The sequence below is a fragment of the Syngnathus floridae genome, chromosome 17 (genome assembly GCF_059516105.1).
Source record: "Syngnathus floridae isolate MCC-2025c chromosome 17, RoL_Sflo_1.0, whole genome shotgun sequence".
NCBI classification, from domain to species: domain Eukaryota; kingdom Metazoa; phylum Chordata; class Actinopteri; order Syngnathiformes; family Syngnathidae; genus Syngnathus; species Syngnathus floridae.
In genome coordinates, this window is record NC_142429.1 from 1,404,479 (window position 1) to 1,427,668 (window position 23,190).

At 48.9% G+C, this 23,190-nt stretch overlaps 3 protein-coding genes and 1 long non-coding RNA gene across 9 annotated transcripts; 3 read left to right on the plus strand and 1 right to left on the minus strand.

Moving 5' to 3' along the window:
• The first annotated feature begins 143 nt into the window (after positions 1–143).
• btr02 (bloodthirsty-related gene family, member 2) lies at positions 144–2,699 on the plus strand. The gene is given in 7 exon segments (XM_088356692.1): positions 144–713; positions 1,154–1,231; positions 1,301–1,401; positions 1,403–1,534; positions 1,570–1,733; positions 1,803–1,829; positions 1,971–2,699. Coding segments are annotated over 7 exon segments (1,305 nt in total). The 5' UTR covers positions 144–428; the 3' UTR covers positions 2,489–2,699.
• cldnk (claudin k) lies at positions 2,519–4,612 on the plus strand. Its single transcript, XM_088356691.1, has 2 exons — positions 2,519–3,033; positions 3,664–4,612. The coding sequence occupies exon 2, from the start codon at positions 3,779–3,781 to the stop codon at positions 4,424–4,426; it is 648 nt and encodes a 215-aa protein (XP_088212817.1). The 5' UTR covers positions 2,519–3,033; positions 3,664–3,778; the 3' UTR covers positions 4,427–4,612.
• LOC148383142 (uncharacterized) lies at positions 4,596–7,683 on the minus strand. The gene is made up of 2 exons (XR_015853200.1): positions 7,393–7,683; positions 4,596–4,960 (listed from the first exon to the last, which is right to left on the minus strand). It is a non-coding gene; the product is annotated as an uncharacterized LOC148383142 (long non-coding RNA).
• On the plus strand, positions 7,103–21,444 carry hgs (hepatocyte growth factor-regulated tyrosine kinase substrate). Of its 6 annotated transcripts, none has more exons than XM_088356686.1 (20): positions 7,103–7,310; positions 8,397–8,481; positions 8,563–8,638; positions 8,745–8,837; positions 9,275–9,398; positions 9,485–9,537; positions 9,850–9,918; positions 10,060–10,184; positions 17,538–17,646; positions 17,731–17,829; positions 17,902–18,000; positions 18,068–18,106; positions 18,232–18,396; positions 18,583–18,793; positions 18,867–19,039; positions 19,277–19,417; positions 19,587–19,770; positions 19,847–19,980; positions 20,105–20,287; positions 20,505–21,444. In XM_088356686.1, the coding sequence occupies exons 1-20, from the start codon at positions 7,274–7,276 to the stop codon at positions 20,631–20,633; spliced, it is 2,328 nt and encodes a 775-aa protein (XP_088212812.1). In that variant the 5' UTR covers positions 7,103–7,273; the 3' UTR covers positions 20,634–21,444. The 6 variants fall into 6 exon arrangements, with proteins under 6 accessions (XP_088212812.1, XP_088212808.1, XP_088212809.1 ...); XM_088356683.1 differs by having other exon boundaries at positions 7,104–7,310; positions 18,580–18,793; XM_088356684.1 differs by having other exon boundaries at positions 7,104–7,310; positions 17,541–17,646; positions 18,580–18,793.
• Positions 21,445–23,190: the final 1,746 nt, after the last annotated feature.

Genomic DNA, 23,190 nt, shown 5'->3' on the forward strand with positions numbered 1-23,190 from the left:
AGGCCAGGGCGCTGTTGTTTGTCGAGGCCCCTGCCCTCATTGTTGTAGTCCAGAGCGCCATTGTTTAATGAGGCAACACACCTTGGAAACTTGAGAACTCGACTTTCTTGTTTGCCTCGAGCCTGCGGGGAGGTACGAGCAGACTTGTTAGCCAGACTTGTCAACCAACCAGAAGACAACTGCACATAACACGAGCAGAGCAGGATTTTGTCATACGTCGCCCGCGTGTGTGGACCTGTTGGTCCACATGCTTTGGACATTCCAAATAGCTGCGGCCCTCCATTCTTTGTTCCTGAGTGGGGAGCAGCTCGATCTGAACCACGGCAGGAGCCAGCACAACGGGGTGTCCGTTGTCAGAACACGACCGAGGAATTACCAGTAAGCAACATCATTTGGAGGTGACGGACAGCGAGGACAGCGCCTACGCCATGGCGTCGCCTGTCAGACTCCTCCCCGAGAAGTCCCTGCTGTGCTCTCTGTGCGAGGATGTCTTCAGCGGTCCAGTCACGACCCCGTGCGGGCACAGCTTCTGCCTGGCCTGCCTTTGCCACTGCTGGACGCAACACCGGTCCATGTACTGCCCGCGCTGCAGGAGACTCTTCGCCAACAGGCCCGACCTCAGCGTCAATCGCGTCCTGGCCCAAATCTCCGACAGTTACAAGAAGAGCAAACCACAGGAGCCGCTGTAGGAGAAAGTGCCTTCTTCTTTTCCAGTGCATCTCTCCCCTTTACGTGTGGCTTCTTCCTTCACTGGGGTGAGAAAGCCGTGCAAGCTGGACTGCTTGCCAGCCCAATGCATGTCGACCAAAAGCCCTTTCCACTTGAGAAAAACATAAAAGAGTAAAATAAAGTGCAGTGTCTTCTGGCGGCTCCAAAGCCAAAGAGCGGACGGGCTATTCTTCCTGCTCAAAACTGGGACATTCCTGTCATCCTGACGACCAACTGGCAATGGGCTGGCAGACGCAAATGCAACCTGTTTTTTTTTTTGTTTTTTTTGCCTTCCCAGACTCCTGGATTCCGGTCACTTAATGTCGTCCTCTACGGACCAGGAAGTGGCCAGCTAGTGTGCAGACAGACAAAAGTGATGCTCGGATTTACTTCAAGAAGTTGTTCCACCTTGTTGTCAGGAACCCATCTTTGTTTCTTGCTCTAGGTGATCAATGTTGAGCAAATGATTGAGGAGAGGCTGCAGAAGATTGACAGATTGAAGAGTTCTCTTGAGCTCCAAAAGGTAAAGTTGAAGGCCACTGCCAAATAATTACTGCATGGCATTTCTGATGCTTTTGTGCGGATCAATCAGAACTCTTACCGCCGAGAAGTGCACAAGAGCCAGAGAGTCTTCTCGGCCCTGGTCAGCCCCATGGAGAAGAGCCACAAGGTGGTGGCGGCGGCCATTGAGGAACGAGCAGAAGAAAGTGGAGAGCCTGATGAAGGAGCTAGAGCGGAAGATTGGGCAACTGACAAAGGAGACTGACGAACCTGACTCCCTGACACCTGAAAAAAATTCCACGGCAAGTCTTGCCGGCCGCCGTGAGCGAACCATGACGTTTGTTGAGCGCCCGCCCAAAGCTCTTGTCTCTTCCCGAATGTTGCGCGTCTTGGACATCCGGTCCAATTTAAGAACTGGTCCATGGTTACCCAAGAAAGCGACCTTTGTCTCGGGATCACCAGGAGAGTGCTGTCGGAAATGATGGCCAAGATAAAGGTGGAGGTCAACAGGCTGTCCAAATCAGGTCCGTTTTGACCGCATCTAAAGTGAGCATCTGACGCTAAGCTGGCATTGATCTTGTTTTTACTTGCAGAACTGAAACGAATTGAGAGATACTTTGGTGAGTCTTGATCTGCACGGACACAAATTTGTGTTCGAGTCCTTTTCAATCAGACTTCCCCCCCCCCTCGAAAAAACCCTGCCAATTCAGACACGTTTCCTTCCCCGCTCCAGCACTTTGACCTGCCTGCCTTTGTTCCAGTGGACGTGAATCTAAGCACCCAGACGGCCCACCCCACTCTGTGGCTCTCCGGCGACAGAAAAGAAGTGGCGGACTACCCCAAATGCTTTGAGCGCGTGGCGAATCTCCTCAGCGAGGAGCGCTTCAGCGGCGGAAGGGTCTACTGGGAGGTGGAGGTCGGCGAGAAGACAGAGTGGAGCTTGGGTGCCGTCCGCAGCTCCATCAACAGGAAGGGCCGCTTCGGCGTCTGCCCTACCAATGGCTTCTGGACTCTCAGCCTGAAGGCGGACGGACGCTACGTCGCCAACGACTCTCCGGATGTTGTGCTGGCGCTGGAGCAGAGGCCCCGCAAAGTGGCCATCTTTGTGGACTATGCCGAAGGTCATGTCTCGTTCTACTGCGCCGACACGGGTGTCCACATTTACACCTTCATCGAGACCTTCACAAACAGCCTGCACCCCTTCTTCTGTCCTGGCCGGCTGCACGCTGGCAAGAATGCACAGCTGCTCGTCATTAGCTCGGCTTTTTGCAGCATCTGATGGGAATGGCGGCAAGAATCCTTTGCCGTCTGTGGCGCCCAGTCGTTCGTTCGTTCGTTCGTTCGTTCGTTCGTTCGATCGATGGATCGATGGATCGATCCATCCATCCATCCATCCATCCATCCATCCATCCATCCATCCATCCATCCATCCATCCATCCATCCATCCATCCATCCATCCATCCATCCATCCATCCATCCATCCATCCATCCATCCATCCATCCATCCATCCATCCATCCATCCATCCATCCATCCATCTGGACAGAAGGCGAGGGCGGGGCAGGCTTGCCGGCAGCCAAACAGCACCTCATTGTGCTCGCACACCAGGCACCGGGAGACGCATTCATGTCTTGACGCACACGCTTGTGCCCACGGCCACACCACTCGAGTGGCAGCGTCTCGTTGCCACTTGACGCCGATCGAGGTTCTGACGCCTGCTTGCGGAATCCAGTCGATCCCCCTCCCCGTGTCGTACCTCAAGGACGTTGGACCGGCTGATCTGCTGAGACTGCCGAAGACAAGACAGGAAGAGCCCGCTTTAAGGTAAACAAGTTGATGTTATCCTTTTTAGTTTTTTTGTCAAATGACAGCAAAAGTTTGTTTGAACTCAGACAAACGTCATCGATGATGATGGATAGCAAGAGCTTCTTCTGACCTGGATCCACTTGACTAGATTTTGCTTCAGATGTTATTGTTGATTGTTAGGGAGAACTCGCTTTCACCAAAGTATTCAAAGGCTTTGATGAAGAACGCAGTTTGACGGGTCAACGCGGATGGTGACTGAGGCGCTCCTTGTGTGGCCCACTCCAAAACGTCTCCATGAAAGCCGGCTTGTTTGCCAAGCGGCTTGCCGCTTTTTGTGAGACTAGCCGCTTAGCTCGACACCCACAGGCTGCCTGTCAAAGACTGCCTTTCTCTGTGCTACTCCCTGGAATCAACAAAACACAGGCCTGGGTGCTCCAAATACTTATGATAACTGTATGCCGTGAATCCATCCATGTTCTCCTGTGCTTGTCCTCAGCGGATCCAAAAAGTACCACCCCCCCTCCTCCCCCCCCCCCCCCCCCCCCCCCCCCCCGGAAGAAAAAAATGAGACGTCCAAAATTCAAACGGGAGACCTCGCCATAGCGTGCTTCAACGTCGTGAACCAATTGTTTCTGGGCTGTTTTTTAGATCACCCGCGCAGTGACCTCATCCCCTGAAAGCAAAGGACTAAGCAGGGGAACGCATTTGAAGACGTACACTCGACAAGCGGAGTCTTCCAGCGCGGCAGGTGCGTTCGAGCGAGATGGCCACAACGGGCATGCAGCTGGTCGGCCTCATCATGTCCATCCTGGGCTGGGTGGCCGGGGCGGTGGTGATCCTGGTGCCGCTGTGGCGGGTCACCGCCTTCATTGGCAACAATTTAGTGACCGCTCAGATCATCTGGGAAGGCCTATGGATGACTTGCATCGTGCAGAGCACGGGTCAGATCCAGTGCAAGGTCTACGACAGCATGCTGGCGCTGCCCAGCGACATGCAGGCCGCCCGGGGCCTGACGGTGCTCTCGGTCATGCTGTGCGCCGTGGCCCTGGCTCTCGGGGTGCTCGGGGTCAAGTGCACCAAGTGCGTGGGGCTCAGCAGCCTCAAGGCGCGCATCGCCCGTATCTCGGGGGTACTCTTTGCCGTGGCCGGCTTTCTCTTCCTGGTGCCCGTCTGCTGGACCGCCCACTCCATCATCCGGGATTTCTACGACCCGCATGTGGCCGCCCCGCACAAGCGTGAACTGGGCCCGGGGCTCTATGTGGGCTGGGGGGCGGCAGCGTTGCTCCTGGTCGGTGGCTCTCTGCTGTACGCCGGCTCCAGTCCGCCCGGCGCGCCCGACTCACCCGCCTTCAGTAGCGGAGAAAGCAGCCCCCGTCGGGCACCCGCCTCGCAGGTCAAAGGCTACGTCTAACACCGCCGGCCGGCCGGCTCCGAGATCCGTGACGATGAGCCTGTTTCACCCCCCTCTTGATATTTAATATTTCCCAACAGGCTTAGAGAAAATTGAACTCCATGTATGATCAAATAACCTTTTCCTCCATGTATGTATGCCATTGTAAATTACAATAAAACATTTGGCCTTTACTCATATAAAACATTTTTCTTGTGCCATTTTTGCCAAGCACTTACTACACTAACATTCAAAAAGCTTGAGATACATGCTTCAAAACAAAAATCACAATGTAAACACAGAAGCGTACGGCACTAGCCTACTAACATGAAATTAATCTGAATTACAGTCTAGAGTTTAGACTCTAGACATTATTTTTGCGGTGGGGGAGGCTTACAATCTATCAACAACAGTGTGTTTTCGTCTGAAATGAAGCCATCCTCGCAAACATAATTTTTTTCTTGCTTGTTTCGAGTACGCAACACAGTGGCTTTTGCCATGGCCCACGGGAACCATCAAATAATGCTTGTTGTGTCATCCTTGCCATCCTCCAGCCTGTACAGAGGGAAACAGAATGCAATGCAATCTTATATTCTGCTTAAAATAAACCCATATACTACGCTCTTTTGCATGCCGATAACGGGAGCTGGAAAAACACAATTTGAGTTGATGATGCACCAGATAAACAATGAGCCCCAGTGATGCGGCGGGTGCCAGGTAGTGACTCGTACAGGACCGACGTCACCCTGGAACAAAGCTGATTGGGGCTCACTGTTGAATACAGCAAGGCAAGTGAGTCATATCTCAAGTGACAATAGACAGTAAGGAGGTGCCAATAAATCGCTAATCGGGGCAGCGCGTCGACCGGAGCTACACAGATCTGGTGGTGCCACTGAATGGGATTTTGAATTTTCATCGTTGGATTCATCTCCGCAGAAAAAAAAATGCTGAGAAATAACAGATGAAGTTGTAATACCTTTATTTTTTTTCTTTTTAGCTTTGGATCTTCAATTTCTCAGCCCATTTAAACTATATAATTTTATATTATTCTATGTCACTACAACACGCAGTTTGAACATGGGCGCTGCACTTCTATACAGTTAATTAAACCTACTAATTAGATTAAAATACACTGCAAATGAATTTTTTTAGAAGGAACTTTGCGTAAAAAGTTAGAAATCCACTAATCTATGTAAGTCCATAAAAAAAGAACTGAAATAAAAATACAAAAAAAATGGCCTCAATTCTTGTGTGGTTTTAAGGTGCATAGTGATGTTCTTTTTTCTTTTTTTTATTAACAGCTGCTTGGCATGGAGACATTCACTGTTGTCCATTTGCAGCTAGGATAAAGTTACGATGCAAAACATAAACGTTAGTTACTGAAGGAATGGGGTCGAAATACAAAAGGTCCTGCCTAGCTACAAAAACAGATATGCTCAAACCTCATTGAATAAAGTACATAAGCAGACAAACATATTCACATATTAAATCAATAAAAGAAACATTTTAAGCATACCTACACACCAAATCAATAAAGAAGACATAACTAGACATTTTTGATAAGTGGTAATGAGAAAGATTTTTATAACTTTATGATCTGATATATATTTCTGAGCACTTTGAAATAACAAATGTTTTTTGATATATTGCCAGAATAGCTTAATGACCCTTAAGGAACTGTTTAATGCATGCCTGACGATTTTCTAAATCACGGACACTGCCAAAGTCGTCTAAAAATGTTCAGTACTTGATTGTATCTTATGTTTTGACTAATGCTAGACGCCAGTTTTCGATTACTACTGAACGTTCTGGACAGAGGGAAATATTTTGCTTAACAAAGAAAAGATATGGTTGAAAGCATGATTAAACTAAGAATATGATGACGTAAGCAAGTACATGGAGATCAAAAGAACAAACTTTGCATAGTAAGGGAACAGTAATAGATTAATGATGTCACAGCCAAAAGCTCACATAATTTCGTACAAAATGACAAAATTGAAAGAATGATGAAAGAATTAGGTGAGACAGTGTATGTGCAAGAATGGAGGAGAATGTTTACAGGAAGGTCACTTGGAGATAAAACCAGCAGGTGCCAGAGGGAGCCAGCCAAGGACTTGGCCAAAGATGATCGCCAAGGCCGAAAGACGGGATGGAAGACAACAGCTCCCACACACACCGAATCGCCCATTACCAGCACCCACTCCCATGGCGAACTTGCCCCACCCCAACGACTCATCACCCATCAAACTCGGCCCACACTGGCATGTGCAGCTGATATAAGCTAACCAAAGAACCTTGAACTTTGCCTTTTCTGAATGGAGACTTTCCGCTCTTGAAGGGCCCAGCGCTGTATTGTACTTTCCTGAAAACAGAGCTGTCTGAACAAGAATTGTGATTGAACTCAACCAACCCGTGTAAGTGTAATTTGTGCTTCAGTGTCTTAGCATTTTCCTAAATCTGAAGAAATCAAACGAACACGCAGTGAGTAAATTGGATAACAGGTGATTGGCAATGGCTTTTGCCGTGAGGCGCAGATAGCGCGCTCCCTAAATTGTGGATAAAATCCAACATTACACTTTTTAAAGTTAGATACCTGTAATTTATATTCATTTTTTTGTACGTCACTGACTCGAGTCAATGTTATTGTGTTGTGTATTTACGCTAGAGGGCGCTAACCCCTTAGGCATGTTGACTTTAGTGCAGCGGAAGTGAGAGCCAGTGGACAGCTGTGCGTTGTGTTTCAGTGTTCGGTGGCTACTTGAGGCTAGCTGTTAGCCACCGTGCTAAAACCGTGAGAAGCATAGTGAGTGGGGAAAACATACAAACACGCGCACGCATCGACAGTGACTTGAAGACTTTCAGTCAACTATGGGCAAAGGCGGAGGTACATTCGAGAGGCTCCTTGGTAAGTCGTGCTCATAATCGCATTAGCAGTCGACTTTTTTGTGGCAAAGTGCGCTGATTTTCAACAGTGTGTCGTTACTTACTTACGCCGTGGCGCTAATGTCAAGCTAATTTTAGCCTGGCTGCTAACAAAATCGGCCGCCGAAGGCCCTGATTAGCTCGCTCATGTTCATAAAAGGCGTTACAATCCAAGATTGTGTCAACCGACGTTCGAAGAGAATAATGGCGTCCATTTTATTAAAGTGAGTCGTACGTGCAACAAGAACACTAGTCAGTTTGAGCAAGTAACGTTATCACACGCATCATTCGCCTCCTTATGGAAATAAAGCAACGTCAACATGACGACCAAGCTGTGATTCAAAATGACTCGTAAATTCGAATTCCTCTTTTGACCACGTCAAGCTTTTCTTCTGGATCAGATTGTCTCGCAATAAAGAACACCCCACCACCACCACCACCACCACCACACACACACACACACACACACACACACACGGAACCAAACTCTACCTAAAGCCATACTAAATCATGATCAGAATAAAGTCTGTCTCAGTGGCAAGATGGTTTAAAGCGAATGTCAGTGTGGACTTATGTCCAGCCACAAACAGAACAATGTCAGTAGTTTTCCCACCGAAGGAGTCAAGCGTCAAACTGGCTTTAAGTCAACACGGGCCTGTTTATAGCCCAGATTTGTGTGCTACCCAAAATATGACACCAAGATATGTTTTTTGACAACTTGAGATGCTTCGTCATCTTATACAAAATTAAGCCATTGCTGTTCTTTGTTACTTGGCCTCGTGACCTTTAAAATGGTCAAAATCCCCGTCTCCTTAGGTAACGACTGTAAAAAAAAAAAAAAAAATCAAGATGGCCTTTGAATTCTGGTCACGCGTTTGAATAGAAACACATTCACATTACCATCAGGTGGCGTTGAATAAAGCTCGCAATCCTATCGCCATTGCCATTTGACAATGCAAAGAGGAGCCTGCGATGGAGCAGCTCGCTCCCGGAGATGCTCAACGTGCTCGTCAATGATAATTACAATTTGTCGGTTCGCCGCGTCACGCCCCTCTGTGATTATTTCCAGATAAGGCCACCAGTCAGCTGCTGCTGGAGACCGACTGGGAATCCATCCTGCAAATCTGCGATCTCATTCGACAGGGAGACACTCAGTCGGTCACTCCGTCTTGAGATGATTGTCTTCTCCCACCGTTTTTTTTTCTGATTGAATTGGTCGATGTCCTTGCCATCAGGGCCAAGTATGCAATTGGCGCTATCAAGAAGAAGCTGACTGACAAAAATCCACATGTGGCCCTCTATGCACTTGAGGTAAGACGTTTCCGTTTGAGGGGAAAAAGCACACGTGAAAGAATGTCATCTTCATGCGCCGTGTTGTTGCCAATGGCGTAACAAACGATGCTTCCTCCCTCTTCAGGTCCTGGAGTCAGTGGTTAAGAACTGTGGGCAGACTGTTCACGATGAAGTGGCGAGTAAACAAACCATGGAGGAGCTGAAGGATCTCAGCAAGGTGATGTGTGCATTTAATTCAGATGCAGGCGAGCGCCAGTGCATTTTGTCCAAACTCCTCCCAGCTTACCAACATTTGATGGGTTGTCACAACGCTCGGCGGCACGTTCGATGGAACGGCACCTCCGTTCCGTTTCGCGACAGCACGGTGGTTTGAAGTAACACCACCATCATGAACGCTGCAGCAGCTCATGAAGAGCAATGTGAAAGCGCCAGGAAAGCCGAGCCAGGCGGCCTTTGCGCACTTGACGCACAAATTGAAATCAACGTGGCATTGATGTCGTGACCCAAGTGCTGCGAATTGATTTGCCAATGCTATTTACCATGGTAATTGTGTGTCATGCCAGCGAGTGAGCAGACCCAACACTTTGGCCAAGACACTGTGTCCGTGTGTGTGCGCGCGTGTGCGTTTTGAAAATGTCATTTTCCTTGCACCAGAAACAGACGGAACCAAACGTCCGTAGCAAAATCCTCTACTTGATCCAAGCCTGGGCCCACGCCTTCCGCAACGAGCCCAAATACAAAGTGGTGCAAGACACCTATCAGATCATGAAAGTGGAAGGTAGGTGGCTGTCTCGGAGCTCAGTCAACCCGCTTTTGTTTGGCATGGTAGCGAGCGGGTGACGTCACAAAGCTTCTCATCCACAGGTCACGTGTTCCCTGAGTTTAAGGAGAGCGACGCCATGTTCTCCGCAGAAAAAGTAAGATTCCTCCATTTGGAGGGGGCGTGTGTTTGTGTGGTTGTATGGTTAGCAAAAAGCTGCGTAGTGAAGTGTGAGGCATTTGCCTTTGCTTTCGGTGCATTAAACAAACAGGCCTCAGGAGACCGCGGGGCGCATACACTTGGGTGGCACAGAAAAAACGGCATTTGAACCACTTCGCCATTGCGCTCGAGGACCCGATTCGGCTATTGGTTTGAGGGGGCGCCGTATTTGTTACGGCTATTGTAAGAGGAAGCTCCGTTTTGTCTCGTGCCCCTATCAGACATAGCATGCGCCTTTTTGTCGGTTCAGGCCCCGGACTGGGTGGACGCTGAGGAATGCCACCGGTGCAGAGTCCAGTTTGGAGTGATGACAAGGAAGGTAGGCGGGGCGTGCCTGTAAACGGGCCATGGCGCCACATGGACTTTGCCACGGCTCTTTCAGCCGCTGCTTGTAATCAGAAGCGTTGATGACCTGCGCTCGCAGCCTGACGCGGATTTTGCGCTCTCGTCTTTTTCCAAGCACCATTGCCGAGCCTGTGGCCAGATCTTCTGCGGCAAGTGTTCCTCCAAGTATTCCACCATCCCCAAGTTTGGGATCGAGAAGGAGGTCCGTGTGTGTGAGCCCTGCTTTGAGCAGCTTAACAAGTGAGTACTAGGCCTACGTGGACTTTGGCTAATTAACACACTTGAGGTTTCGAGTTTGCAAAAGACGCGACGGCCACGGCGTCACAATACGGCCTTGTGCGGCACGAGAAGGCGGGCTCAGCGATTGCCAAATTTGAATATTTAATATTTTCAAGTGCAACCAGTAAATAAGCCGATTTGTTGTTTCTCTTGAAAGTATCTTGTTGCGGCTCCACACTTTTAAACAGTATTGACACAAGTTGATTTAAAATGTGAGCCTGTAAATCTTGTACTCCTAAAATTTCAGGGAAGGGAGCACTGTGCTCCTAGTTTAAAAAAAAAGTTACTACCGTATTGGCCCGAATATAAGACGAACCTGATTATAAGACAACCCCCTCTTTTTCGAGACTCAAGTTTGAAAAAAGACTTTTTGAACACCAAATTTAATTTTTATACAGAAAATGATTACATCTGAAACAAATGATTATAACTATATTCGAGAGAAAAAGCATGTTATTTTGCCTCATTCAAATCATGCAAAAATCACATCTATCACATCTTAATATCTGAACATGTAAACTAAAGTGCTATCACATTTGTAAATGAATGGCTTCTGGTTTTTGAAATGTAAATAAAACAATCTACTGTGACAAAACGACAAAATTGCACTAACTGCATTAACCATCAAAGTGAAGTCTAACTGTAGTCTTGAAACAAATCGGAATAAGGAAAAACATTGCAATAAAATAATGCAAACTGCTACCGCTATTGTTGGGGAGCGTGAGGACTGTATAGGGGTTGGCTCGGATGGTTATGCTCTTTTCGACCCCAGGTGTCGGTCATAACACAGGAGGGAAGACGTGGTTCAGTTTTGATTGCTTTACTGAATTATTGGCAAAAAACAGGGATGAGAATCTTCCACAGATCTGCGGATTTCCGTGTTTTTTTCCGTCGGGAGTATCAGTTTCGTGAATCGTATAGATCCGTTGAGAAAATTGTTTTTATATATGGGGGGGCAGCAGTATTGCGACAGCCACCTTATTTTCGGCAGCGTTTTGGCGCTACTTTCGTCACATCATTTGCCTAATTAGCAAAAGTTGTAGCCAGCATGGCGAAGGTTTTAGAGAAAAAAGACGAGGATCGTGACAGGGAAATATACAAGTCGAACGGGATCAGGAACTGCTTCAGATGGGCATGGTTTGAGAGCAGCGTCATCTTAAAACTCGGAACACAGTCCGTAACCACCTGCCTGACGGAACATATCCGTAAATTAGATGTCCCGGGGAAGGTTTTGTGCATTCTTTGTCAAGATGTGATAAGCTATGGAGGTCGTGGCGCTTCAAACATTAAGGCAAGGCAAGGCAGATTTATTTATATAGTGCATTTCACACAAGGCAACTCAATGTGCTTTACATAAAAAGGATTAAAAAAAACAAAGAACATAGGGCATAAAAACGGGAAAAAATACAGAATAAAATGCATACAAAATCAAGAATAAAACATTTGAAAGAGAGGATTTAATTTAAGAATACGCTGTAGTAAACAGTAACGTTTTTAGCCCTGATTTAAAGGAGCTGACAGTTTGAGCAGACCTCAAACCTATGGGAAGTTTGTTCCACAGGTGAGGAGCATAATAACAAAATGCTGCTTCTCCTTGCTTGGTTCTTGTTCTTTGGACACACAACAAGCCAGTTCCAGATGACCTGAGAGGTCTGGATGCTTCATAAGGAACAAGTAGATCAAGCACGTATTTTGGTCTGAGACCATTCAGCGTTTTGTAGACCAGCAGTAGGATTTTAAAATCTATCCTTTGACTCACAGGAAGCCAGTGTAGCAATCTAATGACCGGTGTAATATGGTCCAGTTTCCTGGTGTTTGTGAGGATGCTGGCAGCAGCATTCTAGATCAGCTGCAGCTGCCTGATGGATTTTTTGTTAAGGCCTGTAAAGATGCCATTACAATAATCTAACCTACTAAAAATGAATGCATGAATAAATTTTTCCATACCTTGTTGAGGCAGAAACCCCTTAATTCTAGTTATGTTTTTCAGGTGGTAAAAGGCAGATTTAGTGATAAACTTAAGATGGCTGTTGAAGTTCAGGTCTGAGTCAATAATTACATCAAGATTTCTGGCTTGATTTGTAGCTGTCAATGACAGAGCGAAGGTGAGCGTTGATCTTTTCCTTTTCCTTTTTAGGTCCAAAAAATATCACCTCTGTCTTTTCTGCATTTAGCTGGAGGAAATTCTGGCACATCCACTATTTGATGAATACAGTTACCCAGTGCGAGTAGGGGACTGTGGTCATGTGATGACGCTAAGATATAGAGTTGTGTCATCAGCATAAGTATGATATGAGATGTTGAGGTGTTCCATAATCTGAGCTAGGGGTAGCATATACCGTATTTGCCGGTGTACAGGTCGACTCGGTGTATAAGTCGACCCCCTAAAATTCGACGGAAATTTACGATTTTATGATATATCCTTTGTATAAGTCGAGCTCAATTGTTGCATTATATTAAACTTCAAAATTCAATATGCGAAATTTATTGACGAAATGTGTTCAAATTCCGGGAGGCCGTGCGCATGCGGCTGTTTATAAGCACCGCGGAGGAGATCGCGGCCGGCGAGCTCGCGCACGCCACCCGGCACCAACGGGAGGCCGGAAATAGCTCCAAGCCGAGCGGATCGGCACTTTATAAGCACCGCGGAGGAGATCGCGGCGCCTCATTGGACTTCCAGCGGCCGGCGAGCTCGCGCACCCGCCCGGCACATCCGGGAGGCCGTGCGCACGAGCCAAGTGGCCAAAAATAGCCCCCGCCGAGCGGATCGGCTGTTTATAAGCACCGCGGAGGTGGTGGCGGCGCCTCATTCGACTTCCAGCGGCCGGCGAGCTCGCGCACCCGCCCGGCACATCCGGGAGGCCGTGCGCACGAGCCAAGTGGCCGAAAATAGCCCCCGCCGAGCGGATCGGCTGTTTATAAGCACCGCGGAGGTGGTCGCGGCGTCTCATTCGACTTCCAGCGGCCGGCGAGCTCGCGCACCCGCCCGGCACATCCGGGAGGCCGTGCGCACGAGCCAAGTGGCCGAAAATAGCCCCCGCCGAGCGGATCGGCTGTTTATAAGCACCGCGGAGGTGGTGGCGGCGCCTCATTCGACTTCCAGCGGCCGGCGAGCTCGCGCACCCGCCCGGCACATCCGGGAGGCCGTGCGCACGAGCCAAGTGGCCAAAAATAGCCCCCGCCGAGCGGATCGGCTGTTTATAAGCACCGCGGAGGTGGTGGCGGCGCCTCATTCGACTTCCAGCGGCCGGCGAGCTCGCGCACCCGCCCGGCACATCCGGGAGGCCGTGCGCACGAGCCAAGTGGCCGAAAATAGCCCCCGCCGAGCGGATCGGCTGTTTATAAGCACCGCGGAGGTGGTCGCGGCGTCTCATTCGACTTCCAGCGGCCGGCGAGCTCGCGCACCCGCCCGGCACATCCGGGAGGCCGTGCGCACGAGCCAAGTGGCCGAAAATAGCCCCCGCCGAGCGGATCGGCTGTTTATAAGCACCGCGGAGGTGGTGGCGGCGCCTCATTCGACTTCCAGCGGGCCGCGCACTCGCGCACGCCGCCCGGTTCAAATTTTCTAAGTGCAACGCACAATGAGATGCATGAGAAACGGCCTTGGTTACCATCACATTTGAAGCGATGAATACGAAGTTAAATTTTATAACTCGGTGTATAAGTCGAGGTCGATTTTTTTCGGTCGATTTTGGATCGAAAAAGGTCGACCAATACACCGGCAAATACGGTAGATGTTAAAAAGCAGCGGTCCCAGAATGGATCCTTGGGTAACCCCACATGTGATCTTAGTTCTCTCCGACTCATGGTTTCCCATTGACACAAAAAGTCTCTATCTTGTAAGTAATATTTGAACCATTGTAGCACAGTGCTGGTAAGTCCCACCCACTTTTCCAATCTGCTAAGTAGTATGTTTTGATCAACTGTATCAAAAGCAGCACTGAGATCCAGTAATACCAGGACAGAGGATTAGCCTGCATCATTATTTAGATGAATGTCATTTAAGACTTTTAAAAGTACAGTCTCAGTGCTGTGGTGTGGCTGAAATCCAGACTGAAATGTGTTAAAAAGATTGTTTTGCATCATAAAAGCATGGATTTGCTGGAAAACAACCTTTTCAATGATTTTCCCCAGGAATGGTAGGTTTAATATTGGCCTATCGTGACTAATTGTTGTGGCATCCAAGTTTGGTTTTTAAAGAGGTGTTATTACTGAAGTTTTCAAAGCCTGGAGAAACTGGCCTGCTTGAAGAGAAGTATTATCTGCAGTACATCTGGAGCTATGTAGCTAAAAACAGTTTTAAAAAAGTTGGAAGGCAGAGTATCAAGGCCGCATGTTGTAGGTTTTAATTTTGAAACTTTCTGTTAGTTGTATCATCTATGAGGCTAAAATGTCCTAGATTGACTCTAGGACAGGAAGGCGCAAGTGTTATCGTTCCGGAGCTGCACACTGCTTGTCTTATCTGTAATATTTTGTCTGTGAAGAAGGCTGCAAAGTCATTGCATGCCTTGTTAGACAGCAGTTCAGGAGGGACAGACGCTGTGCCGTTAGTCAGCCTGTCCACAACAGAAAAAAATGTGCGGGCATTATTGCTGTTTCTATTGATAATCTCAGAAAAATATGATTGCCTTGCATTCTTCAGTTCTTGGTTATACCTGTGAAGACTCTCTTTGTAGATGTTGTAATAAACCTGGAGTTTGTTTTTTCGCCACCTGTGTTCCGCTTGTCTACATACTCTTTTCTGAGCTTTAACCAGTGTGGCGTTTCTCCAGGGTGACTTTTTCCTTCTTAACAAAACGTTGGTCTTAATTGGGGCGATAGAATCAATAACAGTCTTAACATTGGAACAAAAACTGTTGACAAGCTGAGGAAAGTTGGTGATGGTGTAAAACCCTGGGTGAATAATGCAAGGTGTCATCATTTATATGACCCTTTCTGATTACCTCTGCTTCCCTTTTCATTGGGTTAGCAAGGGCGGTCATATTAAACAAGACACAGTAATGATCAGAAAGAGCAACATCATTTACTACAACCTCGGAGATGTTAAGACCATTGGAAATAATTAGATCTAATATGTGACCTCTGTTATGTGTTGGATCTGTGACATGCTGGGAAAGCCCAAAATTATCCAGAATATTTAAAAGTTCTTTAGCACATTAAGGAGCGCATCACCAAAAAAAAAACCCCACAAAGGTACGTTTTTACTTTTACAAGCATGTGGGTAACATGATGTTATACGTAAGCTAATGTTTGGCTATTGTCATGATATCGAAAGAATAAATCTTCAATGATAGATAGATAGATAGATAGATAGATAGATAGATAGATAGATAGATAGATAGATAGATAGATAGATAGATAGATAGATAGATAGATAGATAGATGCAAAAAATTAACAGTTTTCATCAAAAGGAAAAACTCCAGAATTGATTGTGCCATTTTGATGTATTATATTCACCTTGGTAGCCCACCAAGCAGGAATATTTTTTTTACAAAACTGTTGAAATTGAGTGATGAAATTAATGGTTTTGGGGTTACTGCCAAAATCCAGGAGTTTTCAGGGAGCTTTGCCCCCTGAGTCCCCTCCGGGGCATTGCCCCTGGCCCCCTGTGGCCCCCAATAGGGGCCTGTGGCCCCTGGCCCACTGCGGCCTCCATTGGTGGGGGGCCTGCGGCCCCCAGAGCCCGGCTACTGTGTGTGTGTGTGTGTGTGTGTGTGTGTGTGTGTGTGTGTGTGTGTGTGTGTGTGTGTGTGTGTGTGTGTGTGTGTGTGTGTGTGTGTGTGTGTGTGTGTGTGTGTGTGTGTGTGTGTGTGTGTGTGTGTGTGTGTGTGTGTGTGTGCGTGCGTGCGTGCGTGCGTGCGTGCGTGCGTGCGTGCGTGCGTGCGTGCGTGCGTGCGTGCGTGCGTGCGTGCGTGCGTGCGTGCGTGCGTGCGTGCGTGCGTGCGTGCGTGCGTGCGTGCGTGCGTGCGTGCGTGCGTGCGTGCGTGCGTGCGTGCGTGCGTGCGTGCGTGCGTGCGTGCGTGCGTGCGTGCGTGCGTGCGTGCGTGCGTGCGTGCGTGCGTGCGTGCGTGCGTGCGTGCGTGCGTGCGTGCGTGCGTGCGTGCGTGCGTGCGTGCGTGCGTGCGTGCGTGCGTGCGTGCGTGCGTGCGTGCGTGCGTGCGTGCGTGCGTGCGTGCGTGCGTGCGTGCGTGCGTGCGTGCGTGCGTGCGTGCGTGCGTGCGTGCGTGCGTGCGTGCGTGCGTGCGTGCGTGCGTGCGTGCGTGCGTGCGTGCGTGCGTGCGTGCGTGCGTGCGTGCGTGCGTGCGTGCGTGCGTGCGTGCGTGCGTGCGTGCGTGCGTGCGTGCGTGCGTGCGTGCGTGCGTGCGTGCGTGCGTGCGTGCGTGCGTGCGTGCGTGCGTGCGTGCGTGCGTGCGTGCGTGCGTGCGTGCGTGCGTGCGTGCGTGCGTGCGCGTGGGGTGATGGGCCTGGTGCTGCAAGGGGCCAACCTCTACGGATACGTCAGGTGTAAAGTGGGAGGGAAGACCGACTTCAAAAACATGGCCACCAACTACTTGGGCAGGCAGTTTCTCAAGCAGACTCTATCCAAAGAGGAAGAATCTTAACGTGCGTGCAGTAGCTCTTCTGCTTCAACGGTGCATTTCATCACAATTGGGGCACACTTTTAGTTCATTTTCATTTTAGTGTGTGCGCGCGTGTGTGTGCGTGTCCGCGCGTGTGCGTGTCCGCGCGCGCGGTTCTGCTACAGCACGTAAGTCAACGCTCAACTTCTGACGTAACATAACTAGAAGTCAGCACACATTACATAACTAACTGCGCGTAATGATTCTGCTATATTAAACCATAAATGAAATACTCTCGTTAACACACCAAACATAAGTCATCGAGACAACAAAATACATTGGCTGGCGACCGTCCGGCTACTCGTCCGATGCGAGGCAAACTTAAAGGGGCGCGCCGGAGCTGTCAATCAAATGGCACGCACACGAAGCAAACCGCGATCGAACAAACGGCACAACAGTGGACAGTGGACAGTAGTAACAATGAAATGTATGTACTCACTTTGTCAAAGACGCACATGATCACAGCAACATACTCAGTCGATACCAGCAACCTTGAACTTACCGCTGCGCACAAGTGAATATGTATAATGTCTAGACTCCGAATGTAAGACGACCCCCACTTTTTCAGTCTTATTTCAATGCAAAAAACATCGTCTTATATTCGGGCCAATACGGCATTTGTGTCGTGCCGGCTGTCGCACCACAAAGCTTTGTGTTTGCTCATTCACAAGTCTTTCTCTCCCCCCACCCAAGCAGCCACCCTTCCTCTCCTTCGCTTAGAAAAGCCGAGATCAAACCAGTCGCCAACACTGCAGAGCTGCCTCCCGAGTATCTCACCAGCCCGCTCTCCCAGCAGTCGCAGGTAAAGAAACAAATTATGCGAGCGCTCAGTACCGCCGGACAAAGCCAAAGTGAATCTTCCCTCTTGGTCTCTCTCGTCACCCAGATGCCTCCCAAAAGGGATGAGGCGGCCCTGCAGGAGGAGGAGGAGTTGCAGCTCGCCATTGCCCTCTCCCAAAGTGAGGCCGAGGAAAAAGAGCGAATGGTAGGACGCCGCGCGGCCGCCATTCCTTCGCTGCCCATTATGCACAAGTGTCTTAAGAAGCCTCCCGTGCAGAAGCAGAAGAACTCGTACCACCCCACATATCCCAAGGCGGAGCCCACCCCGATCACTTCCTCGGCGCCCCCGGTCGGCACCCTCTACACCGCCCCCGTGGTAAGGCGCCACCATCGTCTTTTGTCTTTGCAAAGCTGTACATAGTTTTACTGACTCTTTAATTTAGAATTCCTCTGCTCCGACTGCTGAGGAAGTCGACCCTGAGGTAAGGTCATGGTACAAATTCAGGTTGGGATCGAACGTTCAGCTTAATCAGCCTTCATGAATTCAGTTTTCCTTTCTTTTGTTTGAAATCCACGCATCAGTTTTCTCTGTGTGATCTTGTTTTAGCTGGCCCGTTACCTCAACAGAACGTACTGGGAGAAGAAGCAGGAGGAAGCCCGCAAGAGTCCCACACCTTCGGCGCCAGCCCCCGCGCCACTGGCCGAGCCGGCGCCGACTGCCGGCCAGCCCGTTGAAGCTCACGTGCCTGTGCAGCCCGTCGGCATCGTGGAGGTATCCAGCCATACTTTGTTTGTCGGGATTGATCACAAGTTCTCTTCTTTCAACCGGGTCGAGTGAACTCGGGTGCAGCAGCTGGAAAGTGTCACATTTTGAGGACAACCGTCCATTGAATCCATGATGTTGGAAGTGGCACGGCGCTTTGCTTTACTTCCCCGAATATGGCTGCCTTTCTAGCAGCAGTACCAGAACGGGGAGTCGGAGGAGAACCACGAGCAGTTCTTGAAGGCACTGCAGAACGCCGTCACCACCTTCCTGAACCGCATGAAGAGCAACCACATGCGCGGGCGCAGCATCACCAACGACAGCGCCGTGCTGTCTCTATTCCAGTCCATTAACAACATGCACCCGCAGCTCCTGGACATCCTTAACCAGCTGGACGAGAAGCGACGTGAGTCATGTGCCCGGGCTTTTCCCCTCCCTCCTGCTCTGACTATTGTTCATTTTTTGCACGGCACCGGCAGTATACTACGAGGGGCTTCAAGACAAGCTGGCTCAGGTGCGCGACGCCCGGGCGGCCCTCAATGCGCTGAGGGATGAGCACATGGAGAAACTGCGCCGCGCTGCCGAGGAGGCCGAGAGGCAGAGGCAGATGCAGCTGGCGCAAAAACTGGAGATCATGCGGCAGAAGAAGCAGGTACAGGAGTTCACCGCAGATGGGACACCACACAGCACCTGCTGGGAGGGAGGGATGAAAGAATGAATAAATCGATGAATGAATGGCTGAAATGCTGGATAGGCTTTTGAGGTACTTAATGAATAATTACCACCAACAGCATCTTCAAATGGCACAACATGGAACAATGGAAAAGGCCGTCTTGTCGTGAAAGCGCGCAAGTTGCCGAGTCGTCACTCTTCTGCCTGTGCCCTGTAGGAGTACTTGGAGATGCAGCGGCAGCTGGCCATCCAGCGCCTGCAGGAGCAGGAGAAGGAGCGCCAGATGCGTCTAGAGCAGCAGAAGCACACCATCCAGATGAGAGCTCAGATGCCCGCTTTCTCTCTGCCCTACGCACAGGCACGCGCACACACGCAAAGCATTCCTTCGCCACATAAGACACCAAGTGTGCTTGCTTCAAGCTGCTTGTCACAAGTTAACTGTGAAACAAAATAGTAAACGGCTTCTGTTCAAACACTAAAATGCTCCACCACAGCAAAGTGTAAAAGTCAGCGTAATTCTTCGACAGATGCAGTCTTTGCCCCCCAACGTAGCAGGCGGGGTGGTGTACCAGCCTGGAGCTCCGCCCAGCTACCCGGGCACCTTCAGTCCAGCTAACTCAGTGGAAGGCTCCCCTATGCACAACCTCTACATGAACCAGGCAGGCCAGGGCGCGCCCCCGCAGTACCAGGCCGTGCCGGCTGCTGCCTCAGGTAACCTGAGGAGGCCTCGCTTTTTACCTCCACTTGATTGCTTTCTCCTCATTCATTCACTCACACTTTGGTGCAGATCCCAATTTGGTGAATACATACATGTACCAGCCCGCTGCCAGCAATGGACAGCCTGCTCCTCCTAGTCAGGCTCCGCTGGCTGGCGCTGTGCCTTACTCTAACTACCAGCCCACACCCTCGCAAGGCTACCAGGTCTGCTCAAATCAAGACAAATGCATTTTAGTCAGGTTTTGGAACAGTCCCTGCTCGTTCCCAATACCAAGCAGCATTTAGCTTGATTGTGCCCACCCCCTTTTTTTTTTTTTTTTTTGCTTAGAATGTGGCGTCACAGGCGCAAAGCTTGCCCCCCATGTCACAGGCTGCGCCTGCCAATGGCATGGGCTACATGGGCTACCCGACCTACAGCATGCAGAACATGATTTCAGCACTTCCGGGGCAGGAACCCAACATGGCCGTCCAACAGTCGTACATGTCCGGCCAGCAGCCTATGTACCAACAGGTCAGTTCTTTCTTAGCATTGCAGCCCCGCACCATTTTTTGGCTTTCACTATGTAGCAGCCTAACTGCAAGCCAGCGTTAGCTTTTGGGAACAGATACAATGAAAGTTCTCAAAGTCAAATCTTGCTTTCGAAAGTTGGAAGATCTAAGCTCTGACCCTATGCACATATTTTTAATTCTTAAAAAAAATAGCACAATGTTTGGTTTTACTGCTTTAGGTGGCTCCTCCTAGTGGCCCTCAGCAGCAGCAACAGCAGCAGTCGCCATTGCCGCCGCCGCAGCAGCAGCACGCCCCTCCCCAGGCAGTCCCTGGTAGTGCAGAGGCACAGCTCATCTCTTTCGACTGAACGCCGCCGCCGTTCGTGATGAAGCGACTCACGCTACGCCCCCACCCACCCCAAACGCACACACGCGCGCACACACGCGTGCACACATACACACACACACCCTTCTCTCTGTCTCACTGTCACATCCTAGTGATGTGAAATAGTGTGATGATCTCTAGTGTGGGAGTGAGCAGGGAGCTAACTCGCATCTCATGACCTCTTCCTTGTATTTCCTCCTTCATAAATAGTCTCTCAGTAGCTAAATGAAAAAGAAAATAGCTACAGGGCAAAAAATCGGATGCGAACATGCATGTTCACTTTTTTGTTTGTTTTTGTATTCCAAAGTGTAGCCTGTCTGAATACTGAGTTTGTAATACACTGAGAGGTGTTAAAACAAGCGCGTGTCTTTAAGGAGTAGCTCGGAATGAACGGCACAAAGTCAAGATTGCAAGCTTAACATTCCGCTCGTTGCTTCTTTCCTCTTCGTCCTTTTTGCCATCCACTGAAACTAACATTGAATCTTCTGTTTTGGCATTTCCTTGTCCTGACTTGTTTGCAATATTCCAAACGAGTTGGGAGAAGGTTCACAGTTGAAGCGCTGAGGCTGAGCAAAACCGATCCCAGAATACACACACGTGACAGCCCTCGCACCGTACGTGCCCGCTAAGACGCCACAACTTCCGGGACAAGTGGAAACGCTTTTGCGCCATCGCCGGCCACTCACCAATCCTTTCCCCATGTAACTTTGTGGTCCTATTTAACTCCATTGAAGCCATCTGTCTGGCTTGCAAGTCATTTTAAATTTATATTTAATAAATATCTTCTTACTGTCCACTCGCTTCATTCTTGTCGTTCCCCGTCGTTTGGCTCAAGAACAACACGCGCAGTTCTCATACCTTTTATTCTATTCTGCTCAATCAAGAGTTGAGTGACTTTTTTGGGATATTTTTCTGAAGATGAAAGACATTTGTAGCAATATTTCATCTCCACCTGCATGAAAAATATAATGGTGGTTTTGAAACCGAGCACACTCGCTCCCAGTTCTTTTCTACTGTGCACATTCGCTCCAAGTTCCTTTCTGCCTGTGGAGATGGCAGCATGGCCTGCGGGCCGGAAGGCATCCATGAGAACCCCAAGAGATGTCTTCCGTTGGGTCTGACCCTCCGAGGCTTCCAATTGGCTCGGGTAGAAGAATGGAGGATGTGGCATGATGACCGAGGTGGGATGCGAGGTGATAGATGGAGCACAGATTTCGTGCTTAAGAGCATTCCACTGTGCTACGTTACACTTGATAGGTGGATAATGGATTATATACGTTGCATGTGTAATTATGTAGAAATTTGTGTATTATGTAATTATTATTACTCAAAATGTGAGATTTAACGCAACTTGGTTTGGAGTATTTTTGTGAAGAAACATTTGTGACACTAAGCTACAATCCCCTGGCTAGTCATTAGCGATGCATTACATTTCATTACATGTAACATTTTTCAACAACAATTTGGCTCGATTGTGCTTATGAGAGTAGTTCAAATCCAACGTACATTTTATTAAGACGAAATACTAATTTTACTCTGTCAAATACAGCTAGATTCAACATGCTAGTTATATTTTTATTTTACAGACATTTGACATTTTTTTGCACTTGAGTCCTGTCAGGAATGAGTAGAGCCAGGCCACCAAATGCAGCTTTATTGAAAGTAAAGGGAGTTGGAAGGGAGTCAGGTGGGGAACCGAAGAGACATACGGGACAGAGACTCACGGCCAGCAAACAGACAGACCGACCGACAGAAGTCCACTTGGACAAGGATAAAATTCTGACCGTGAGCCTCCAGACAAAACCGGGGGGAAACCAAACGTCAGGACCACCGGGCACGGAAGACAACAGTAGACACTGACAGGGAGAAACACACGGGCAGGGCTTTAATACACCTGCGTGAAGTTGGCCCCCCCAACCTCGCAAAATTTAAGGAAAATAGTCTGATTCGTTTGTGCTTCGTTTGTGCAGGTGTTGTGCTCGATTTGGTTCCCCCGTGAGATTTTGTTCCCCCTGCCGCGGGAGCGCGCACAGCTTGTTTGGAAAGCGAAAAACCGATGCCGTACGGCGTCGTACGGCGTCAGCACTATGTTGTTTTCAATAAAAACATGAAGAACTCACGTTTGCGTCAGTCAATTTTAATTTTTATAAGGGATTATTGTCATTTGATGTCTTTAAATTCATCCGCGTTCTGCCATTGAAGCGGGGTGCATTCAAAGACCAGTCGTAAAGACGGAACACTCACTAACTTCACCAAAAAGCAAGGATATAATTACGTGAGCTCTTTGCATAAACCTCGATGCAAAGAAACTCCTCCTTTTGGGTACCGTTACATGCTACAAGGAGTATATATTACAAAGGAGACTTTATTCTTAATTGTAATCATCATTCATCCATCCATTTTATTACTCAGGTATTTTCAAAGCAAATTAATATTGTTGCATTTATTAATTTGCTTTAAAATGACAGCGCAATATCATTAAAAGCTGACACTCTAGCAATGTCAAACGTGTTAGTTTAAGAAAAAGCCAAGATTGTGAT